The sequence below is a fragment of the Montipora capricornis genome, chromosome 12 (genome assembly GCF_036669925.1).
Source record: "Montipora capricornis isolate CH-2021 chromosome 12, ASM3666992v2, whole genome shotgun sequence".
NCBI classification, from domain to species: Eukaryota; Metazoa; Cnidaria; class Anthozoa; order Scleractinia; family Acroporidae; genus Montipora; species Montipora capricornis.
The window spans coordinates 12653737-12678606 of NC_090894.1; the positions used below are offsets into that span (position 1 = coordinate 12653737).

General features: G+C 38.8%; 2 protein-coding genes across 3 annotated transcripts; both read right to left on the reverse strand.

Annotated features, from left to right (window-relative positions):
• Positions 1–330: 330 nt before the first annotated feature.
• LOC138025458 (short-chain collagen C4-like) lies at positions 331–4240 on the reverse strand. The gene is made up of 5 exons (XM_068872663.1): positions 4092–4240; positions 2941–3017; positions 2535–2681; positions 1137–1343; positions 331–806 (listed from the first exon to the last, which is right to left on the reverse strand). Exons 1-5 carry the CDS (start codon positions 4238–4240, stop codon positions 331–333), a joined length of 1056 nt encoding a protein of 351 aa, XP_068728764.1.
• Positions 4241–6291: 2051 nt separating this feature from the next.
• Positions 6292–24870, reverse strand: LOC138027695 (short-chain collagen C4-like). 2 transcript variants are annotated; one of them, XM_068875271.1, is made up of 7 exons: positions 12511–12574; positions 12026–12091; positions 10255–10405; positions 9083–9159; positions 8678–8788; positions 7280–7486; positions 6292–6912 (listed from the first exon to the last, which is right to left on the reverse strand). In XM_068875271.1, the coding sequence occupies exons 3-7, from the start codon at positions 10401–10403 to the stop codon at positions 6431–6433; spliced, it is 1026 nt and encodes a 341-aa protein (XP_068731372.1). In that variant the 5' UTR covers positions 10404–10405; positions 12026–12091; positions 12511–12574; the 3' UTR covers positions 6292–6430. The 2 variants fall into 2 exon arrangements, with proteins under 2 accessions (XP_068731372.1, XP_068731370.1); XM_068875269.1 differs by lacking the exons at positions 10255–10405; positions 12026–12091; positions 12511–12574 and adding an exon at positions 24551–24870.

Sequence of the window (24870 nt, forward strand, 5' to 3'; positions counted from 1 at the left end):
ATTTCTATTAATTAATGAAAATGGACTTGCTGTGGAGGATCAATTTCTACTGAGTTTTGTAAGAAGACTTGAGTACATCTAAAATGTTTAGTATATTCAGTACCAATCGAAGAGGGCACTTGTTCCAAGACATGTCAGCTGTAGGATGCTGATTAGTGGATCGAATTGAACATAATCGTGTAACACAAGACTCATTAAGATCAACAAGTTTATTGTTTTGCACTCTTACTCTACATTTGCTCTCTGGCTTGCTAGCGATTGATATTTCATTTAGTTTCTGTTTAGTTCTAATGCAAATCAACTACTGTTCAAGCTTTCTTTTTTCTTTCATTACTTGGTACAGACGGCGCATGTCAACTCTCGACCGCTGACGTATGGAAGACAAGGAAGTGAACCACAAACGCCTTCCACGAGCTGCAGCAAGGCACCATCTTTGCTAGCATGGCTACCAGGAACATATTCTGGATCACCATCGACACAGATGAAATCACTTGAATGTTTGTGAGTATAACGTTCAGTCATCAGATACCCATGATACTCCTCGGTCCATCCAGATGGACAGTCATTCCTTGCGGGCATCATCAGCATTGAACCACGTGACTTCACAAAGCAGACAACACAGGGTGCGTCATGATCATGGATATTTTTCTTAAAAGGGTTGTAGTAACTGACTTGATACTCAGTGCCGTAAATGTATCCTGACGCCTGGTTACCATCTTTGTACTTGTCGTACTTTGGATTGTGAGGAAGACAAAGGTAGTTGGATCCACCACCGTAGTGGTTGTACCATTCACCCCCAATTATCCCTGAAAAGTGAAAGGGATATGTAAAACGCATTCAGCTTGCTTGGAGATCAAATAACAGCTCTCACTCCGAAATAGATTACCAGTACATCTGGAAAGTAATTCTTCAGTCTTTTTTTTAGAGAGATGGGTATTTCTTATTGAATAATCTTTTACTATTCCTTTATAAAGTTTTCTGCTCCCGTGACGACTCCTTGGACCACCAGGAAAGGAAAAAAATCAAAATTCTATGGCAACCACCTAATAATGAAGAGAACTAAGTGTAAATCTTAGTTGAGCGGTATTACGAAGTGTTAGGAAGCGTTGAATTAAATTGTTTTAGGAACTTTATACCTTTATAGACGATCTGAGCACCACTGGGACATGTGGTCCTTCCCCATCGAACATACTTCACACCCGAGTTTGCAGTCCCGTTTTGTCCTTTTTCTCCTTTGGCACCTTGAGGTCCCTGGGCTCCAGTCTTACCTACAGCTCCTTGTTGTCCTTTAGGACTAGGAGGGCCTGGTAAGGGAGTGTTTGTGCTAGGCGTTCCTGGTTCCCCTGTGAGGAAAGAGGACAGAGCGAGTGCACTATTATTTGCTGTGTGCTGATGGGAAAATTTGAAGGGAAGCAGTTCAGAGTGATTTGTTTTCCATGGTCACATTGGCCTGCTTTTCTTGTTCGGCTTATTAAAACGAATTTAAAAGAAAGATAGGGAAGATGCCTCACTCGGGGTGATTCACGAAACTATATTAAGTTTTCCCTTTTTGAAAGTAAGTGTATTTGTTTGTTTGTTTTTTCTTTCTTTGAGTTGGGCAGTTCATCTGAAAAACCTTTAGCAATTTACTGTCATTCATGTATTGTTTAAGAGGCTAGAGCTCCTCTTTTACAAAATAAAACATAAAAAACAGGATAAATGCGAGGCGGCAAAACTGTATGTGGTAGGGTCTAATGTTTAGAATAAAGAATTGGAAATTGGAACACGATATTTTTTTGTTATTTGGAGGAAGAACATCACTAGGTGTCTCAAACAATTTTCAGAAAAAGACATTAATTTTCAGCACTCGCATGATTATGTTGCTGTGATGATCAACGAAATACCGCAGGTGCATGTTTTGTATCCTTTCAATCTAAATACTAGACCCTGAGCGGATGATAAGTTTTCGGAAGTCACGTATTTATACTGTATTTTTGATAAATGGTGCGATCGCAAAGGTTTTTAAAACAGTCCTCATTTAGCGAATGGTTGAATTTAAATAATCCTCAGTTTGGACAAGTTTTAGATTTCTTTCTAATCTCTATCAAGGGCAATGTCATGCTATACAATTTCAAAAGCCCTAAACTGTGGTGGGGACCAAAATGGATGATATTTCCTTTGTTCACTGCAGAGTCCGACTGTGTTGGTCCAATGAGACTAATTTTCTCTTTCCAGTACTAATGGAAAGGATTGAAATCGATTTGAACCTGCATTAAATGGGTTTAACCTTTTCGAAGATCTGGCTGTGTCTCTTAAGTACAAACGGCCACAAATTTCGATGTAAACGCCTCTTTCTCATACACATTAAATTTCATATGTAGTTTCCACGAGGACCTTAAGCACCAGACAAGAAATAGGTGTAATAATGGGTGTCTTCTTCACAGTTTCAGACATTTTGACCAGAAGACAGCGAAATGTGTGACAGCTCTGTGAATCGAAGTGAAGTCAGTTTTATAATATTTCCACGTGGTCTCTGAGTGTAAAGTTTCGTTTACCTTTGGGGCCAGTTTTTCCATGCGAACCAGGGTTACCAGCTAATCCTGGTGTCCCTGGTGGACCAGGGGGTCCAGGAGGTCCCATCTTTTCCTTGTTTTGGATATTCTTTCCTTTGAGAATGAAAATGGTACAATAGCATTCCGTGTCTTAGAGTTCACCAATCGATAATTCCTTAAAAATTGTTGTTGACAGCTTTATTAACCTTGAACTACTTTCCTTACAAACATAACCTAACGAAAATAACATCTTTATGCCAGAATTTTGTTGCGCTCAAGTACTGGCATGAACATTACAAATCTGAGGAGAGTTTATTTTCTGTTTTGTCTCTAAAAAATAAAAAAACTAAGAAATAACTGATCTTTTGAATATCATTATCTTATAATTATGGGTGGGTTTGATACCAACCTAATAGGTAGGCTGTAAGTGAGGAGTAAGAATCTCCACTTGATCCCAGAGGAGGGGACCGCATCAGTGCATCAAGTCTACAAAAAAAATATATTAAAGTGTTGATATTCATCTGAATTGTTGATTGTTATCAGATGGTCATGTCTGAGTACTCAAGCTCAAACAGGTAAAGGTATAATTATATTTTAGCGAAAGAACCCACATATAACTGAACAACTGTCCATGTTGAGTTAAATGTTAATGAGTTTTACAGAGATGATCAAACTTTTGATTGCGTACTAGATCTATCTGATTGGAACAAGCCCTGCAGACATGGGGAAGTTTTCTGGTGGTGTGATTATATTTATTTTATTTTATTTTATTTTCGTTTGAGCTGACATTTTACATGATATCCTGCATGGAGTCGCGTAATTGCATGATATGGCTCTTTCCTTCGAGGCTTTTATTGATTTTTTTCCAAAGCGTTTACATTGCCCCATCGTTTTGATAAATACCTCCAAGCGGAGTATTTTCTAAACAAGTTTAATTTTGCGAGGAGACTTCATTGGTACAATAAATTTAATTTTAGCGAACTAAATTTCTCTTTCTGCGCAAAAATCGACAGACTCATTCACTTCTACTGAACATTTCACACACACGCACGAAATTGAAACTGCAGCAATATTTCCCATCAGGGGCTCGGATTTTTCCGAGTTTTCACTGGGTTCCATTGTCACCATTTCATTTATTGTGTATATCATTCTCACATTTACTTAATATTTCCCTTGGAGTTAAATTAACTGGCAACATTTTAATACTGCTAGAAACAAGAATAATTAAGAGATACCAAGTTTCTGAAGGAAGTTTTAGCCTTTGCTAAAATCAATTTCGAGCTGAAATTTTATTTCTGAAAATTATTGATTGAAGTGTAAACAAACTGCTAACGCATGAAGCCCAATTGTATAGGAATGTTATCAAATTATTTTGGTGGTCAGGAGACTCGACGAAGCACTTTTTAGCATCATGGATCTTATTTCGCGAAAATACACCAGTGGAAACAATGAACAAATCAAGAAAAAATTGAAAAGATTACTCAGTCTCGACCGGAGAGATGACAATACGTCATATTTGAGATTGGGAGGATAAGCAGCTATAACTTATCGAGGACAAACCTCTCTTCAACGCTTTGCAGTCGTTTTTCAAAGTCTTGCGGGTTTTGAGTGGTATTTTTCTTAATTCCTCTGCGTTCGCGAAACAGCATCGACTCAGTCTTTTGTCCAGTTGCATGGACATCGTGATTATTTGGACGCTGATCATCCATGGCTGAGATGTGGACCAAAATGGGAAAGCAAATCATTAGCACAACAAGGAAACGCAAGCCACCATAAGGGGTTTTCACTCGCGGGTACTTCATAACTGACGAAATAGTCTTTTTTGAATCACTGCCTTCAGTACAAGTGGAGTATCAAGTTGGAGAAACGAAATAAATATACCTTTGACAAACCACAATAAATATATTTTATTGATTCTGCAGAGAACTTCACGAAGATACATGCTTGAACTTTTTCGCGTTTACAACTGAGATGCCCTCGAGCAAAGAGCCACGCGTGTAAATGTGAATAAATCAGTCAACGGAAGGAAAATTATTTGCGCTTCTTGTACACATTCGATCTTCTTCTGAGTGTAATAGAAATATTTTCGCGAATAACAAACCATAAGCGATAGCTGACTTGATTAATAAGTCAACGAAAACAAGTTTTGCCTTAGGAAAGCAGGGCAGAACTATTCCCCAAGAACAGTTGGACTCATTTTGCACATAATATTTCTGGGCTGATGATAAGTGGTTTCAAAGTGACTTTCAGTTCGGTTGGCTTCCTGAAAGAGTAGCAAACATTTATAAAACCTACAAGCGGGAAATCACAGTGCTTCATTAGCGACTGTTGTTATACCATAGTTTTGGAACGTCGCCCTGACAACGACATGAAGCGAGCAAATTTGAATCAGACGTTATGTGGAGATCGCGATCACCTGACAATAAATTTCAATTGTTACAGGAAAATGTAAAAACAACACTCTACATCTCACTTAATTGACGATGGTCTGTGCAACAAAGAGCGCCGACGTTGCTCATACATAAAAAAAATAAAGTTGAGTCATGTACAGCATATTTTGCTTCGAATTTCCATACGAACCTTTGAATTTCCCGCCATGTTGTCCTGATTACTCCCATGATGCAATCAAGAGCGTGAACTCGAAAAACAACGCTAATTAACGAAACCATAGAAACTATCAATACAATAATTTACACTTCGCGAGACATTTTTATTCTTTAAACCTGATTAGCTAGGGTAAAACCAGAATGAATTTTTTCTTAGGGAGGTTGTGACAGGATTTGAACGCTTCACTTGCCCACAGGATACCCATTTTGTAATAATAGTTTTTTAATTTCATTAACTAAAGGCAAGAACGCATAAAGAGGAATCAGAACAAATACGAAAACAACGATAGCTCAAGGTGCGAAATTAACCTCGTGCTTTCTTGGTGTGAAGGAGTCGAGTCGACTCCCATTTCATGTAAAGGCCGGTGAAATGTTTCTTCCTGTACTCGGTCATCGTTGAAACATATGTACGATTTTGCTCGCGTTTGACAAGGCCGTCTAAAAACGGAATTTTATGCTTTTCTTCGAATTTCATGGTAAATTTTATGCTAGGATGTCTCAGGTTGAGGTATTTGAGAAATCTTTGTTGTCAAACAGGGTGGAAGTGTCACTGTCATAAATGGCGACCACTTTTTCATTCTTTTGTGTTTATGTTAATTAGACCTACTGCCCTCATTTTGAAACAAATATTCTTTTGAAATTTGCTTGTCGTTGCGAGGCTACAAAGGCTTATTAGCATTAAAACAAAAGGATATTTTCTTGGGCCGCCATTATGAAAGAGGTCTATACTCGTACCTAAACCAGACAAATGGACAATCCTTCCTCTCTTGTACCCATTCTTGTTGGAAGAGGCACATGAAAATACATGCCCAGGACGGTGCCACTTAGAAAAAGAATGGGTACAAGGGAGGAAAGATTGTCCGTTATCTAGGTTAGGTAAGTTAAAATGCCTGCGTATTTTCGTTCCATTGGGGTCAACCTTGGGTTTCATACCAATGTGGTCTTATTTGATTTGTCGGAGAAATTTCAATTAATTAATGAAAATGGACTTGCTGTGGAGGATCAATTTCTACTGAGTTTTGTAAGAAGACTGGAGTACGACTAAAAGATTTAGTATATTCGGTACCAATCAAAGAGGGCACTTGTTCCAAGACATTTCAGCTGTAGGATGCTGATTAATGGATCGAATTGAACATAATCGTGTAACACAAGACTCATTAAGATCAACAAGTTTATTGTTTTGCCCCCTTACTCTACATTTGCTCTCTGGCTTGCTAGCGAATGGTATTTCATTTAGTTTCTGTTTAGTTCTAATGCAAATGAACTACTGTTCGAGCTTTCTTTTTTCTTTCATTACTTGGTACAGACGGCGCATGTCAACTCTCGACCGCTGACATATGGAAGACAGGGAAGTGAACCACAAACGCCTTCCACGGGATGCAGCAAGGCACCATCTTTGTTAGCATGGCTACCAGGAACATATTCTGGATCACCATCGACACAGATGAAATCACTTGAATGTTTGTGATCAAATCTTTCAGTCATCAGATACCCATGATACTCGTCGGTCCATCCAGATGGACAGTCATTCCTTGCGGGCATCATCAGCATTGAACCACGTGACGCCACGAAGCAGACAACACAGGGTGCGTCATGATCATGGAGATTTCTCTTAAAAGGGTCTCCGTTGTATTGACTGACTTCATACTCAGTGCCGTAAATGTATCCTGCAGCCTGGTGACCATCTTTGTACTTGTCGTACTTTGGATTGTGAGGAAGACAAAGGTAGTTTGCTCCACCACCATGATGTCCGTGGCCTTCACCCCCAATTATCCCTGAAACGTGAAAGGGATATGTAAAACGCATTCAGCCTGCTTGGAGATCAAAAAACAGATCTCATTCCCTAATAAATTACATCTCGAAAAGAATTCATCAGGGATTTTTAGCCTTATTTGCCATTCTATGTTTTCCCTCAGTCTTTATTTTAGGGAGATCAGTATTTCCGTTTGAGTAATATTTTACTATTCCATTATAACGTTTTCTGCTTTCATGACAACTCCTGTGACAACCAAGAAAGGAAAAAAAATCAGAATTCTATCACAACCACCCAAACCTGAAGAAAACGAAATGTGAACGTTAGTTGAGAGCTATTACGAAATGTTAGGAAGCGTTGAATTAAATTGTTCTAGGAACTTTATATACCTTTATAGACGATCTGAGCACCACTGGGACATGTGGTCCTTCCCCATCGAACATACTTCACACCCGACTTTGCAGTCCCGTTTTGTCCTTTTTCTCCTTTGGCGCCTTGAGGTCCCTGGGCTCCAGTCTTACCTACAGCTCCTTGTTGTCCTTTAGGTCCAGGAGGGCCTGGTAAGGGCGTGTTTGTGCCAGGCTTTCCTGGTTCCCCTGTGAGGAAAGAGGACAGAGCGGGTGCACTATTATTTGCTGTGTGCTGATGGGGAAATTTGAAGGGAAGCATTTCTGAGTGATTCGTTTTCCATGGTGACATTGACCTGCTTTTCTTGTTTAGCTTATTAAAACGAATTTAAAGGAAAGATAGAGGAAGATGCCTCACTCGGCGTGATTCACGAAACAATATTAAGTTTTCCCTTTTTAAAAGTGATTGTATTTGTTTGTTAGTTTTTTTTTCCTTTGAGTTGGGCAGTTCATCTGAAAAAACCTTTAAACCTTTAACCTTTACTGTCATTCATTTATTGTTTAAGAAGCTAGAGCTTCTCTTTTAGAAAAAAAAAAACAGGATAATAGCGAGGCGGCAAAACTACGTCTGGCAGGGTCTAATGTTTAGAATAAAGAATTGGAAATTGGAACAGGATATTTTTGTTATTTGAGGAAGAACATCACTAGGTGTCTCAAACAATTTTCAGAAAAAGACATTAATTTTCAGCACTCGCATGATTATGTTGCTGTGATGATCAACGAAATACCGCAGGTGCATGTTTTGTATCCTTTCAATCTAAATACTAGACCCTGAGCGGATGATAAGTTTTTGGAAGTCACGTATTTATACTGTATTTTTAATAAATGGTGCGATCGCAAAGGTTTTTAAAACACTCCTCATTTAGCGAATGGTTGAATTTAAATAACCCTCAGTTTGGACAAGTTTTAGATTTCTTTCTAATCTCTATCAAGAGCAATGTCATGCTACACAATTTCAAAAGCCCTAAACTGTGGTGGGGACCAAATGGATGATATTTCCTTTGTTCACTGCAGAGTCCGACTCTGTTCGTCCAATAAGACTAATTTTTCTTTTCAGTACTAATGGAAAGGATTGAAATCGATTTGAACCTGCATTAAATGGGTTTAACCTTTTTCAAGATATGGCTGTGTCTCTTACGTACAAACGGCCACAAATTTCGATGTAAACGCCTCTTTCTCATACACGTTAAATAATTTCATATGTAGTTTCCACGAGGACCTTAAGCACCAGACAAGAAATAGGTGTAATAATGGGTGTCTTCTTCACAGTTTCAGACATTTTGACCAGAAGACAGCGAAATGTGTGACAGCTCTGTGAATCGAAGTGAAGTCAGTTTTATGATATTTCCACGTGGCCTCTGAGTGTAAAGTTTCGTTTACCTTTGGGGCCTGTTTTTCCATGCGAACCAGGGTTACCAGCCAGTCCTGGTGTCCCTGGTGGACCAGGGGGTCCAGGAGTTCCCATCTTTTCCTTGTTTTGGATATTCTTTCCTTTGAGAATGAAAATGGTACAAAAGCATTCAGTGTCTTAGAGTTCACCAATCGATAATTCCTTAAAAATTGTTGTTGGCAGTTATCTTAACCTTGAACTACTTTCCTTACAAACATAACCTAACGAAATTAACATCTTTATGCCAGAATTATGTTGCGCTCAAGCACTGGCATGAACATTACAAATCAGAGGAGAGTTTATTTTCTGTTTTGTCTCTAATAAATAAAAAACTGAGAAATAACTGATCTTTTGAATATCATTATCTTATAATCATGGGTGGGTTTGATACCAACCCAATAGGTAGGCTGTAAGTGAGGAGTAAGAATCTCCACTTGATCCCAGAGGAGGGGACCGCATCAGTGCATCAAGCCTACAAAAAAAATAAATATATTGAAGAGTTGATATTCATCTCAATTGTTGATTGTTATCAGATGGTCATGTCTGAGTACTCAAGCTCAAACAGGTAAAGGCATAATTATATTTTAGGGAAAGAACCTATAACTGAACAACTGTCCGTGTTGAGTTAAGTGTTAATGAGTTTTACAGAGATGATGCAAACGTTTGATTGCGTACTAGATCTATCTTGAAGGTCTACCTTCTTCAAGCCCTGCAGACATGTGGAAGTCTTCTGGTGCTGTGATTTTATTTATTTTCTTTTCTTCTTTTTTTTTCGTTTGAGCTGACATTTTACATGATATCTTGCATAGAGTGGCGTAATTGATAAGGCTCTTTCCTTCGAGGCTTTTATTGATTTTTTTTTCCAAAGCGTTTACATTGCCCCATCGTTTTGTTAAATACCCCCAAGCGGAGCATTTTCTAAACAACAAGTTTAATTTTGCGAGGAGATCACTTAATTAATTGGTATAATAAATTTAATTTTAGCGAACTAAATTTCTCTTTCTGCGCAAAAATCGACAGACTCATTCACTTCTACTGAACATTTCACACACACGCACGAAATTGAAACTGCAGCAATATTTCCCATCAGGCCCTCGGATTTTTCCGAGTTTAATTCCAGTGGGTTCCATTGTCACCATTTCATTTACTGTGTATATCATTCTCACATTTGCTTAATATTTCCCTTGGAGTTAAATTAACTGGCAACATTTTAATACTGCTAGAAACAAGAATAATTAAGAGATACCAAGTTTCTGAAGGAAGTTTTAGCCTTTGCTAAATCAATTTCGAGCTGAAATTTTATTTCTGAAAATTATTGATTGAAGTGTAAACAAACTCCCAACGCATGAAGCCCAATTGTATAGGAATGTTATCAAATTATTTTGGTGGCCAGGAGACTCGATGAAGCACTTTTTGGTATCATGGATCTTATTTCGCGAAAATACACCATTGGAACAATGAACAAATCAAGAAAAAATTGAAAAGATTACTCAGTCTCGACCGGAGAGACGACAATTCGTTATTTGAGATTGGGAGGATAAGCAGCTATAACTTATCGAGGACAAACCTCTCTTCAACGCTTTTCAGTCGTTTTTCAAAGTCTTGCGGGTTTTGAGTGGTGTTTTTCTTAATTCTTCTGCGTTCGCGAAACAGCATCGACTCAGTCTTTTGTCCAGTTGCATGGACATCGTGATTATTTGGACGCTGATCATCCATGGCTGAGATGTGAACCAAAATGGTAAAGCACATCATTAACACAACAAGGAAACGCAAACCACCACAAGGGGTTTTCACTCGCGGGTACTTCATAGCTGACGAAATGGTCTTCTTTGATCACTGCCTTCGGTACAAGTAGAGTACCAAGTTGGAGAAACAAAATAAATATACCTTAGGTGAATCACAAGAAAGAAGTTTTATTGATTTTGCAGAGAGCTTCACAAAGATACAAGCTTGAACTTTTTCGCGTTTACAACTGAGATGCTTTTGACTGAACAAAGAGTCACCCGCGTAAATGTCAATATGTCAGTTAACGGATGGGCACCTGGTGTACACAATCAATCTACATCCAAGTGGAATAACAATATTTTTGTTACTTAGAAACTCTAAGCGATAGCAAAGGAAAACAAGCTTTGCCTTTAATGGGACCACAACCTTGAAATATTTCCCTTGAACAGTTGGACTGCTCAGACAGATTTGCATATAAATATTTCTAGGATGATGATAAGTGCATGGTTTCAAAGTAACTTTGCTTGGTTGGCTTTTCTGAAAGACTAGCAAAAGGTTATGAAATCTAACAGCAGGAAATGACAGTGCTTCATCATTAAGTGTTTTCAAACCGTAGTTTTGGAAGCGCGTTCCCATGCCAATTGCCGTTCTCGGCCTGACGACGACGACGTGAACTGAGCAAATTTTAGGTTCTGTGGCGGTCGTGAGCATCTGACAATAAATTTTCAATTCTCCGTGTAGGGTACTGTAAAAATAACATTCTACATCTGACTTAATTGACGACGGTCTGTGCAACAGAGAGCGCTGATCTTGCGCATACATTGGTGACATATTAAAGTTCTTAGAGCGGCGTTCTTACCTATAAGACGACGGATTTCGAACTGTCTGTCTGTACCTTTCTCTTGAACCAAAGAATAAGGAAAAGCTAGAGTGACACATTTAATAAGCTTTCGGCGATTTAATGTCTTCGCTCCCCAAGGATCTTTCTGTAAGCCATTCACCGCAAGTGAATTCAGAGTTAGAATTAAGATGCTCTGGTTGTTGCAATGGAAACAATTGGGTCATTTGTTGAAGAACTGGAAAAGTTGACACTGTTGACATGCCGCATGAAGTTTGGTCTGTACAATTCGATGAAAATCCGTCCTTAACCTTTAGCATGAAGGGTTGTTTGAATAAGATGAAACCTACGCGAACATGTCGTAAATGATATACTTTATATGTCTCATTTGTCCATACTGCAAAGAGCTTTGGCAAGGACGAGGATGCAACGGAAACAGCGACTCGTCCTAAACTCGGTTTTAATGCCGCAAAAAGGGGTGCTGCAGTTGAAGCATATATTTCTTAATACATTTCTTTTCGGCCGTCCTCTGGAAAACAAGAATTTAAGAAAGGACGAAGGCCAGGGCAAAGAGAACGCAACGTATATCATTTGGTTAAAAGGGAAAAAATAATTAAAACTTAGTCGGCACTTGTATTTCTGCCAGTACTTTGCGACATAAAATCACCAAATTTGAGGTTTTGACAATAACTTGAGGAAACGTTCGTTTCCAATTGAGTTTTAGGATACTTGGCCTCATGACATGAACGAGACAGAATAATCGCGGAACTCTTACGAAAGGGCAAAGTTTATATTTTGAGGTGTCGTTTTCAGTTCGTCGCCGTCGTATATGTTGAAGTCCCTAATAAAGTAAAATATGAATAAATGTAACCACTTTCAATCGATGAAGTTTTGACGACAACGTGAACATACTTCCAAGCAATCCTTCATTCTCCATATTTACTTTAATGACGAATTCTTCCAATACAATACACTTGGAGCATTTTCGTCGATATTGTGATACTCGAACAGTACGGGATATAAACGATAGCGATAGCGTCAGAAAATGTTGATTCATTTTTCAAGCTTTCGTTAGCGTCGCTGTCTTCCTCTCAAAGGTATATTAGCAATACAAAACTGTATTACGTTTTATTTACATTCATTTTACAGTATGAAAGCAATAACGGTTATAAACATCAAAACAGATTTGTGGGGCTCTTTTTATTCCCCTTCCCTTTGTAGCAGTTTTGCATGGGAAAGGTGGTCTTTGAGTGTACTCACTGAGTTAGTGGTTCCTCTCGTGCTATGGTGTATGATTTGAGGTTTGGGGATTCCAAAAGCAGTACTGAAACAGGAACAGCAGAGTGTAATTTTGTAACATGAAAGGGCTCTATTGGTATGATTGTAACAACACAAAAACACAGCAAAATATGCCGGGAGTTGATGACATAATGGGAATGGATGAATAGAATCACGACGAATAAAGATAGGCTGACTGGTAAGAGTTGTATTTACAATGAAAATTGACCGTGATAAATTCAAGTCGACACAATATTACCAAGTTAAATACAGCCACCAAATTAACAAATCACTGTTGCATCGGGATTTATTGGTCGACTTTATGACTGAAATGAACGTAAACGTTTAGAACTGATGAGTCAACTGGCTAGAAAAGTTTCACTGAGTGAACTAAAGCGAAAAGTGAACTTGAAGCGGGTGATTCCGAGTAATATAACTTTCTTATATATAAAAAGTGAACTAAAGCGAAAAGAGAACTTGAAGCGGGTGATTTCGAGTAATATAACTTTCTTCACCGTTGACAAAGTACATAACAGGGAGAGGGCAACAGAGAGAGGTCGACAGGCAGATCATCACAATCAAAGGTGCGTTTACACGACAGAGGAAAAATGGCACGGGTCCGATAAAAAGTGGAACGGTTCCATTCAGTTTTGTAAAGAAACAGTGAACTTTTATCCGTTCCGCTACAGGACCATAGGCGCCTATGGTTCCGTAGCGGAACGGATAAATGTTCATTGTTTCTTTACAAACATGATTTGAACCGTTCCACTTTTTATCGGACCCGTGCCATTTTTCCTCTGTTTGTAAACGCGCCTGAAATGTCTCGCGTGATATCGGACGATCTGACACGAGTCCACATTTTTTTTGAGTCAAAACGAGCTATCGCCTTTAACAGCAATTCAGGGGATTAAAATAATTTCTTTGATTGTAATGCGGCACAACAGCGTCAACAGTTGTCTTTAGGCGAAAGGTTTCAACATCGCTCTTCAACAAAATCGAACGGATGTTGAAGCAAATGTTGAAGGACCTTGAAGCCTTTCATTTGCGCGGGGCTTCAGTCTCGAGTATGCATGATGCTCAGTTCTCACTGTAAAAAATTACGAAAGTGTTGAAGGAATATATAGGGGCAGGAAAGAGAGTGTTTACATACAAACGCCGTAGGAAGTTCACTAGTTCGTATTGGAATAAAAATTCTACTTGTGTGAACTTTCATTTCACAAGTGAACACCACAATAATGTTATGACCCATCCGCCTCCCGTAACACGATGCTCAGACTGGTCTTATTCCATTACACATTTGATTCCGAACGCACAGATCATATCACGACAAAAGGAGATTTTAAAACTTAATTTTGTTCTTCGCGATCAAGCATGAATGTGTCTCGGTTGCGAAAATTTCCGTTGAAGCCCCCTGAATTTTTCAGGTGTCATGATAAGACCACAGGTCACCCAGGCTCACTCAGGTGTCATGATAAGACAATTGCTAAGTTATTAAAGTGCGAGGATAACAATTTCGTCTCATGATAACCCGCTGCCGGCACGGAAGCCCAACAAAATAGGCCATTTTCGAAACATCAAAATATTCGGGTTGATAGTGAGTCATTGAGGACAAAAACAAAAGAAACACGTTGGAGTGAAGGTGAAAAATATTTGCATATAATCCATTTTCCTTTGTCTTTGGGCGTGTTTTCACGCCAGCCGATTGTCTCGCTTAACATATTTGCCCTCTATTAAACCTCACCTTTCTTTTAATATATCGAAAAAGGCCTATTAACTACTTCCAACATGATCTCTTCTCTAAATTAACGATTATCGTTAATTCGTAATTAGCTTTGAATAGAATTTACTGTTATCGTCAATTTAGGACACTGTGTCCCAGGACTTGTGGTAGCACGGAAAATAAGGAAATTAAAAAATCATATCCGTGGATTAGATTCGAACCCGGAGCTTCTGTTTTATCGGAACCGCTTCTTTCCGCTTCACCACTGAAGATTCTCAAAAAATATATATATTAGCGTGACTTTAGGGGCATTTTGGCGCAAACAGTTTTTTGATTTGGTTTAAATCTCGATATTTGATGGTCTGTTCAATACGTAAAATTTGCGGTAAAACTCCGACATGTTGGCCCATACACTGCTCTGTTGGCCCCACTAGCTACCGAAACAAAAACAAAAGAGATGTGGGTCTAGCTGCTATTGCGACCTAAAAGCCAGAGTTTTCTAAACATTTGACTTGTTCAATGTGAATCTTTTGACTGCAGTTTACATGCGTAGCAGCAGAATGCAACAATACCAGAAATTTAAAAGACGGTATAGGGCTTCATTTCATGATACCGTATTTCGACGACAATCGCCATGAAGCCATGAACATCGAAGAAGATTGGTTCAGTTTGTCACAGTGCTCGAAGCACTCGACGTTTAGACCGCTTTTGATCAAACGTGACAACACATATGGAAGACGTTTCATTAAACACCTATTTCTAATACGATTCTCCTTGCAGAAAGCTCAAGTTATAAGAGAAACATTCTGGTGAATACGTATAAAATTAGCGGCAAAATACTGCCACGTTAGCCGCGCTACCGAGACAAGATAGGTATGGGTCTAGCTGCAATTGTGACGTCAAAATTTGACTTCTTCTCTGCGGATTTTTTGAATGCAGCTTACATGCAAAGCAGCAGGATGCTACAATACCAGAAGTTTAAAAGGCGGTTTAAGGCTTCATTTCCTGATACCGTATTTTGACGACAATCGCCATGAGATTACGAAACGTCGAAGAAGATGGGTTCAGTTTGTGCTTGAAGAATTTCAAAAGAGAGGCCTTTACTCGACGTTTGGACCGCTTTTGATCAAACGTGACAACACAAATATGAAAGGCGTTTAATTAAACGATTCTCATGACAGAAGGCTCAAGTTACAAGAGAAATGGAAGTGGAAGCAATAAAAAGAAACGAAGCAAAGATAAAATCAGATATTAAATCAAATACACCAGCAGTACAGAACATGTACTCAATTTGTAAACCATATCTTAGCCAAAAAAAAAAAAAAATCAACAAATTCACCGCTCACCTTGCTTCGTCTCCTGTTTGTTGATACATTTGCTTTCCTCTTGCTTTGCCTCATTTTCTGGCTGTTAACTTAAGACTCCATTTCTGAAGGCAAACGGGTTCAAATCCTGGGATGTTGAATCACACAGGACAATTTAACACCGGGGCCAGCCGGGGCCAACATTTTGAAGGACAAGGTCACTTTCACAAGGTTCGAAACAGCCTTCGAACTCCCCGGCTGCAGCCATAGTGCTCGCTAATGTTTTGAAGAAAATCGACACTGTGACAATTTCCACACTTGCATCTACACAATACAGAAGTCAACGAATGAATAAAAGGAACAAATCATGATGAACTGTCGATGCAAGAAGTAACAGCCAAACAAGAAACATACAATCAACGAAAGCAGTCTCGGTAGGTGCGCACAGAGATCACCATGCAGAATACGCAATTATTCCCACTATATAAGCCACTTCAACGTTTCCCTCAAATTTATCGGCCTTCAGTTGTCTTTCTAGTGCTTTGTCAGCTTGTTTTTCCTTTTTCGTAATTCCTTGTCAGCCTTTGGGTAGTCAGCAAAGGCGATGATATCTTCATCGCTCGAGGCTATATGATCTCGATGGAGATAAATCATGACCATCGTCTTCCATTTCTATGTCGTAATCCATTTTCGAGTCTTCGGAATAATGACCAGCGTCAGAATCTGACGAGGGGCAAGACATTTTTAACGTTACGTTAAAAGAACTCCTCTATCAAGGAGCTTCCACCTCGTTCCCAGGGTTCCCTGGGAACGAGTTTGGTGAAGCTTGTATCCTGTGGGCTCTCAATCTGACGTCACTTCCATCGCTCTTCCCAGACCTCTTTTGCGCGGTCGTGATGTTTAAAGGGGCACAGAAAATCTAGTATTTAGCCAGTCGGAAAAAAAATTGGCGCTAGAATGCTCCCAAAACTACGCTTAATTTTTTAAGAGAAAAGTATATTTTTTGGTTTAGGTGGACTAGAAACCCCCTTGCTCGGTTGAAGATGACCATCGTCTTCCAATTATATGTCGTAATCCATTCTCGAGTCTTCGGAATAATGACCAGCGTCAGAATCTGACGAGGGGCAAGACATTTTTAACGTTACGTTAAAAGAACTTCTCTATAAAGGAGAAAGCAAATAAAGCTTACACCTCGTTCGCAGGGTCCCCTGGGAACGAATTTGGTGAAGTTTGTATCATGTGGGCTGTCAATCTGACGTCACTAACATCGCTTATCCCAGACTTCTTTTGCGCGGTCGTGATTTCCTGAAACGGAAGTTTTAAAGGGGCAAGAAAATCTAGTATTTAGGCAGTCGGAAAAAAAATTGGCGTCAGAATGCTCCGAAAAAATTTCTTAATTTTTTAAGAGAAAAATATATTTTTTGGTTTAGGTGGACTTAAAGTGCGAGGATCACTTCTCTCAATTTTAGCAAAAAACCCGCACTTTAAATATATAGATTTGTTACGGCAGAAAATTCTCTCTTAAGTATTGTCACATGATCTACAAAGAATAAACGAAACTGAAGAAGTGAGTAGGATCTATTTTAGCTCCATGCTATCTGCAATTAACATGGAGTATTCTTTAACAAGTTCGCGACGAAATTTCCCCAAAACACACCTCAATAGCGACGGAGCTTATAAAGAAGGCTCAAAGCAGTTTCAGCACTTTCAAGAGAATGTACTATTAGAAGAATTGCCTCCACAGCACTGTATCACATAACAGCAGTGTCATGATACCATATGAAACGCCCTTGTTGCTTCAGTAACACGATGCGTTCATTATCATGACGCAATACGTCACCATAGCAACACGACAGTCATCCAAAAACACCCAATATTTCGTGTTTAGTTGCTTGTATCTCTCACCCCATTTTTAACCCCTGTAAAGTGAATGAAGCTGCTCAAAGCAGTTTAAACACTTTCAAGAGATTGTACTATTAGAAGGATTGCCTCCACGGCTGTATCACACAGCAATGTCATGTTACCATATGAAACGCCCTTATTGCTTAATACAATGCGTTCATTATCACTACGTATTACCAGGAGCCCATTAGTAGGAGCCTCCATATGCAGTAGATCTTTGAGTCAACCTTTGCCCGTATCTTTCTATTTTTAGAACGAACCCTTGAGCAGGAGACTCGCATTTACATAAATTTACATCAATTTGCACGATTTAAATACAGTGTTACTGCTTTATTTGTCTTCGTTAGACAATGACTTTATTCTGATTGGCCTTTTAAAACAGTGTGTGCAGAGCCGAGGAACTCGTGGCGTTCTAAAAATAGAAAGAAACGCGCAAAGGTTGACTCATAAGGGCGTGTATGAGAGAGGCAAGCTCCTACTCATGGTGTCCGGGTCCAGTGGATTCAGAGCCACCTTAAAAAGTATGAGCAGTTAAGGTGGCTCTACATCTTCTCCAAAGATCTTAAACTCTGCAGATCGTTTTACCACGGCCAGCTAATCAGCAATGAAAAATGGGGGTCACCGAGTTTGTTTTAGAGATACATGCAACTAAAGGTAAAATATAGGGTAGTTTTGGAGGGATTTCTTGCTTCTTTGGTAGCAATTACGAAAGAATAATGATCTTATCTTGTAAAGCAATAATTAATTAATGTTTCATATGCTTGGCATTCATAACACTGCCGTTATAGGAAACAATGTTGTTGTTAAGTCAATACTTTTAGCAGTACAGTATCTTTAAAAGGCTGAAACTGGTGTGAGCCATGTTAAATACATCTCAAATTATTTCTTAACCATCATACCATTTTAAGTCCCTCCACAATTTACCCCCCTCCCTCCCGGTGGCTTATATGACCCTTACGTTTATATTTTTGAAGGCGGAAAGGTTTTGATGAAGAAAAGACGCTCTAAAAGATAGTATGGATCTCAAACAAACATCAAAGAAAAAAAATAATAAAAGACCCTTCACATGCCTGGGGTTGTGCATTTTCATTGATTTCGCACCGAAACCCGTTTTCACCTGACGATACTCCATGAAATGCAAATGCATGACATAGCCATTAGATGTGCCGCATTGCTTTATTCGGCTCATCCAAGATTATTTATTCTGGGGCTGCCTTTATGACTAGACAGCCCTACAGCAGCAGTAATTGGGACTGCATGTAGCCACACTAAGTACAAGAACTATGGCGATAGACAGCCAAAAGTGACATTAGGTTGCGAGACTCAACCGGTGCGGAGAATGGTGCGTGACTTGAACTAAGTGACGCGCAACTCTGTCTTCGCTGTCTTGATCGTCGTGGGATCTGAATCGATGTAACTTATTACAGTTACTGTTAGATAAAGATTTCCTTTTTTGACGAATGGTGCGCTGCGAAAGTGCATCCTTTTAAGATCACGCAACAAATAAATCTCATTGCCTCCATGTAAAGCAGTCGTTTTAAGGTAAGTCGCGGTAATTTACTAAATTACCAAACTTTGCAGCTTACAAGTTGACAATAACATGAACAAGAAACGAAAATTTCTATGGCGCATACGACATTTTTAAATTCCCATATAAACTCTCTCAAAAATCCTTCGAATACTAAATCAAATTTCCAATAGTTTCTCTAGGTTACTTTTGCTTTATGAACGTCTCGGTTTTTTTGCAGCTTACAAGTTGAAATTTGTGACCAGATACGCTCCTTAAATTGAGCTTGAGGAGAGGAGTTCGGCCAGCCACTTTGGAATATACCATAATACTCTTTGTTTGTCCCCCCAAATTTTGCATAAGCATTGTTTTTGTTTTCTCTTGGGACCATTGTTAGTCCTAAGAGAAACTGGAAACAATGCTTATGCAAAATTTGGTGGGATAAACAAAGGTTATTATGGTATTTTCCAAATTGGCCTATATCAAAGTTTCAACCATCAGTCATTAAATTTCCCGTGGTGCTATTATGCTAATAAGATTTTAACTCGTGCATACCAATGATGTCCGGCCATTCTGCGCCACTGTTTCTCGATGGTGATTGAAACCAAAGTTTTGATTGGTTGACTTAAACTGCAACTTTGAATGTGATTGGCTTATTGAACTGTCCGATAACAACTTGGTATTCAAATTAGTGGAAAATCTGAGTTTTTCTAAAGGAATCATGGGTAATCAGGGCAAGATGAATAGGAATTCAAAGGTTTGTAAGGAAGTTCAAAACGATGAAAAGTGTTCATAATATGCAATTTTGGGTTTTTTGTTTTCCAAAACAGAAGATATGCGCTCAAAGATGCGGCAGAATAAATTTGGAGAGAATGGATGTTGTAGACATTATTTTATTAGAAAGAGTTTCTGCCATACATTTCCTTTAATTCCAAAGGCACAAAATTACAGAGAGTGTATGGAGACAAAAAAAGCAAATATTTAGGAATTCCAAACAACGGATACCAAGTCTAGTTCATCTCAACATGAACTTATTTGTTTGGTTTATGAAGGAGAAAGTCTATAAAGTTGAGTCATGAACAGTATATTTTGCTTCGAATTTCCCGCCATGTTGTCCTGATTACCCATGATGCAATCAAGAGCGTGAACTCGTCTATTATTTTGAAAAACAACCCTAATTAACTAAACCATAGAAACTATTAATACAAGAATTTACACTTCGCGAGACATCTTTATCCTTTAAACCTAAATAGCTAGGGTAAAACCAGAATGAATTTTTTCTTAGGGAGGTTTTGACAGGATTTGAACGCCTCACTTAGCCTTAGGATACCCATTTTGTAATAATAGTTTTTCAATTTCATTAACTAAAGGCAAGAACGCATAAAGAGGAATCAGAACAAATACGAAAACAACGATAGGTCAAGGTGCGAACTAAATTAACCTCGTGCTTTCGTGGTGTGAAGGAGTCGAGTCGAGTCCCATTTCATGTAAAGGCCGTTGAAAAGTTTCTTCCTGTACTAGGTCATAGTTAAAACATATGTATGATTTTGCTCGCGTTTGACAAGGCCGTCAAAAACGGAATTTTATGCTTTTCTTCGAATTTCATGGTAAATTTTATGCTAATCTTTGTTGTCAAACAGGGTGGAAGTGTCACTGTCATAGTGTCACTGTCATAAATGGCGACCACTTTTGTGTTTATGTTAATTAGACCTACTGCCCTCATTTTGAAACAAATATTCTTTTGAAATTTGCTCGTTGTAGCGACGCTACAAAGGCTAATTAGCATTAAAGCAAAAGGATATTTTCTTGGGCCGCCATTATGAAAGAGGTCTATACACGTACCTAAACCAGACAGATGGACAATCTTTCCTCTCTTGTACCCATTCTTGTTGGAAGAGGCACATGAAAATACATGCCCAGGACGGTGTCACTTAGAAAAAGAATGGGTACAAGGGAGGAAAGATTGTCCGTTATCTAGGTTAGGTAAGTTCAAATGCCTGCGTATTTTCGTTCCATTGGGGTCAACCTTGGGTTTCATACCAATGTGGTCTTATTTGATTTTTCGGAGAAATTTCAATTAATTAATGAAAATGGACTTGCTGTGGAGGATCAATTTCTACTGAGTTTTGTAAGAAGACTTGAGTACATCTAAAATGTTTAGTATATTCGGTACCAGTCGAAGAGGGCACTTGTTCAAAGACATCTCAGCTGTAGGATGCTGATTAGTGGATCGAATTGAACATAATCGTGTAACACAAGACTCATTAAGATCAACAAGTTTATTGCTTTGTACCCTTACTCTACATTTGCTCTCTGGCTTGCTAGCGATTGATATTTCATTTAGTTTCTGTTTAGTTCTAATGCAAATCATTTACTGTTCAAGCTTTCTTTTTTCTTTCATCACTTGGTGCAGACGGCGCATGTCAACTCTCGATGGCTGACATATGGAAGACAGGGAAGTGAACCACAAACGCCTTCCACGGGATACAGCAAGGCACCATTTTTGTTAGCATGGCTACCAGGAACATATTCTGGATCACCATCGACACAGATGAAATCTCTTGAATGTTTGTGAGCATAAGATTCAGTCATCAGATACCCATGATACTCTTCAGTCCATCCAGATGGACAGTCATTCCTTGCGGGCATCATCAGCATTGAACCACGTGACGTCACGAAGCAGACAACACAGGGTGCGTCATGATCATGGAGATTTCTCTTAAAAGGGTCTCCGTTGTATTGACTGACTTGATACTCAGTGCCGTAAATGTATCCTGACGCCTGGTTACCATCTTTGTACTTGTCGTACTTTGGATTGTGAGGAAGACAAAGGTAGTTGGATCCACCACCGGGGTGAGTGTAGTGTTCACCCCCAATTATCCCTGAAACGCGAGAAGGGCATGTAAAACGCATTCAGCTTGCTTGGAGATCAAACAACAGCTCTCACTCCTAAATAAATTACATCTCGAAAGTAATTCTTCAGTCTTTTTTTCAGCGAGATGAGTATTTCCTACTGAGTAACTTTTTACTATTCCTTTATAAAGTTTTCTGCTCCCGTGTCGACTCCTGTGACCACCAGGAAAGGAAAAAATTCAAAATTCTATCGCAACCACCTAATAATGAAGAGAACCAAGTGTGAATCTTTGGTGAGAGCTATTACGAAATGTTAGGAAGCGTTAAATTAAATTGTTCTAGGAACTTTATACCTTTATAGACGATCTGAGCACCACTGGGACATGTGGTCCTTCCCCATCGTACATACTTCACACCCGACTTTGCAGTCCCCTTTTGTCCTTTTTCTCCTTTGGCGCCTTGAGGTCCTGGGGCTCCTTGTTGTCCTTTAGGACCAGGAGGGCCTGGTAACGGCGTGTTTGTGCTAGGCTTTCCTGGTTCTCCTGTGAGGAAAGAGGACAGAGCGGGTGCACTATTATTTGCTTTGTGCTGATGGGAAATGTTAGAGGGAAGTCGTTCAGAGTGATTCGTTTTCCATGGTCACATTGACCTGCATTTCTTATTCAGCTTATTCAAACGAGTTGAAGGAAAGTAGGGAAAGATGCCTCACTCGGGATGATTCACGAAACTATATTTAGTTTTCCCTTTTAAGTGGGTGTATTTGTTTGTTTGTGTTTTCCTTTTTTGAGTGGGGTAGTTTGAGTCAAATACCTTAAGCAATTTACAGTCATTCATTTATTGTTTAACAAGTTAGAGCTCCTCTCTTAGAAAAACAGGACAATCTAAAAAATCCCTAAACTGTGGTGGAGACCAAAACGGATAATATTTCCTTTGTTCACTGCAGACTCTGTTAGTCCAATGAGACTAATTTTCTCTTTTTTAGTACTAGTATTAATGGAAAGGGTTAAAGTGGATTTGAACATACATCAAATGGAGTTAACTTTTTCCAAGATCTGGCTCTGTCTCCACAAATTTCGGTGTAAACGCCTAGCTTCTTCCGGCCTGTACATTAAATTTCCATGATATATAATGATCCCGATTCCAGGAGGATTTTAAGCATCAGACAAAAAATAGGTTTAATAATGGGCATCTTGTGCACAGTTTTAGACGTTTTGACGGTAAGACGTCAAAATCTCTATGACAGCTCTGTGAAGTGAAGTTTAAATATTGCCACGTAGTGCAGAGTTTCATTTACCTTTGGAGCCATTTTTTCCATTCAATCCTGGTTTCCCTGGTGTTCCTAATGTTCCTGGTGTCCCTGGTTTCCCTGGTGGACCAGGGGGTCCAAGAGGTCCCATCTTTTCTTTTCCACTGTTTTGGATTTGCTTTCCTTTGAGATTGAAAATGGTGCAAAACAATTCAATGCCTTAGAGTTCACAAATAGGATGATTCCTTACAATTCGTAGTTGGTAGTCATATTAATTATAACCTTCAATTATTTTCTTTAAAAAATAACCTGAACAAAATAATGCTTTTATGACTTTTTTGCGTTCATGTACTGTTGAGAACTTCCCAAGTAACGGAAGAGTTTATTTTCTGTTGTGCCTCAAAACAAATGAAAAGAAATAACGTTTATCACTGAATAACTCTTCTTTTAATTGCCATTATCTTATAATCATGGGTGGGCTCTATACCAACCCAAAAGGTAGGCTATAAGTGAATTGAAAGAATTCCCACTTGATCCCAGACGAGGGAACCGCATCAGTGCATCAAGTCTATAACAAAATAAAATTGAAGTGTTGATATTCATCTGAATTGTCGATTGTTATCAGATGGTCATGTCTGAGGTAAAAGAAAGGTATTCAAGCTCAAACAGGTTAACAGGGTTAAGGCATAATAATATTTTAGGGAAAGAACATGTAACTGAAGAATTGTCCGTATTGAATTAAATGTTAAAGAGTTTTACAGTGATAGTAAAAGTTTGATTGCGTACAAGATCTGATTGGTCGTTTTGGTCGAATGATTTTATTTATTTATTTATTTTTTTCGTTGGAGCTGACATTTAACATGATATCCTGTACTGAGTGCCGTAATTAATATGGCTCTTTCCTTCGGGTCTTTGATGAATTTTTTCCAACGCGCTTACATTGCCCCATCGTTTTGATAAATACCTCCAAGCGGCGTATTTTCTAAAAACCGTATTTTTGCGAGGAAAATTACTTAATTGGTATAATAACTTAAATTTTAGCGAAATAAATTTTCTCCTTCTGCGCAAAAATCTTTTCTACTAAACATTTCACTCACACGCACAAAATTGAAACTGTAGCGATAATATTTCCTTTGGAGTTAAATTAACTGGCAACATTCTAATACTGCTAGAAACAAGAATAATTAAGAGGTACCAAGTTTCTGAAGGAAGTTTTAGCCTTCGCTAAATCAATTTCGAATCGAAATTTTATTTCTGAAAACTATAAAAGTGTAAACTCCAAACGCATGAAGCCGAATTGTATAGAAATGTTATCAAATAACTTTGGTGGCCAAGAGAGTCGACGAAGCAAAATACACGACCATTCGAAACAATGAACACTCACTGAAATCAAGAAAAAATTTGAAAAGATTACTCAGTCTCGACCGGAGAAACGACAATACGTTAGTGAGATTGGGAAGATAAGCAGCTATAACTTATCGAGGACAAACCTCTCTTCAAGGCTTTTCAGTCGTTTTGCAAAGTCTTGTGGGTTTTGAGTGGTGTTTTTCTTAATTCCTCTGCGTTCGCGAAACAGCATCGACTCAGTCTTTTGTCCAGTTGCATGGACATCGTGATTATTTGGACGCTGATCATCCATGGCTGAGATGTGGACCAAAATGGTAAAGCAAATCATTAACACAACAAGGAAACGCAAGCCACCACAAGGGGTTTTCACTCGCGGGTACTTCATAGCTGACGAAATGGTCTTCTTTGATCACTGCCTTCGGTACAAGTAGAGTATCAAGTTGGAGAAACGAAATAAATATAC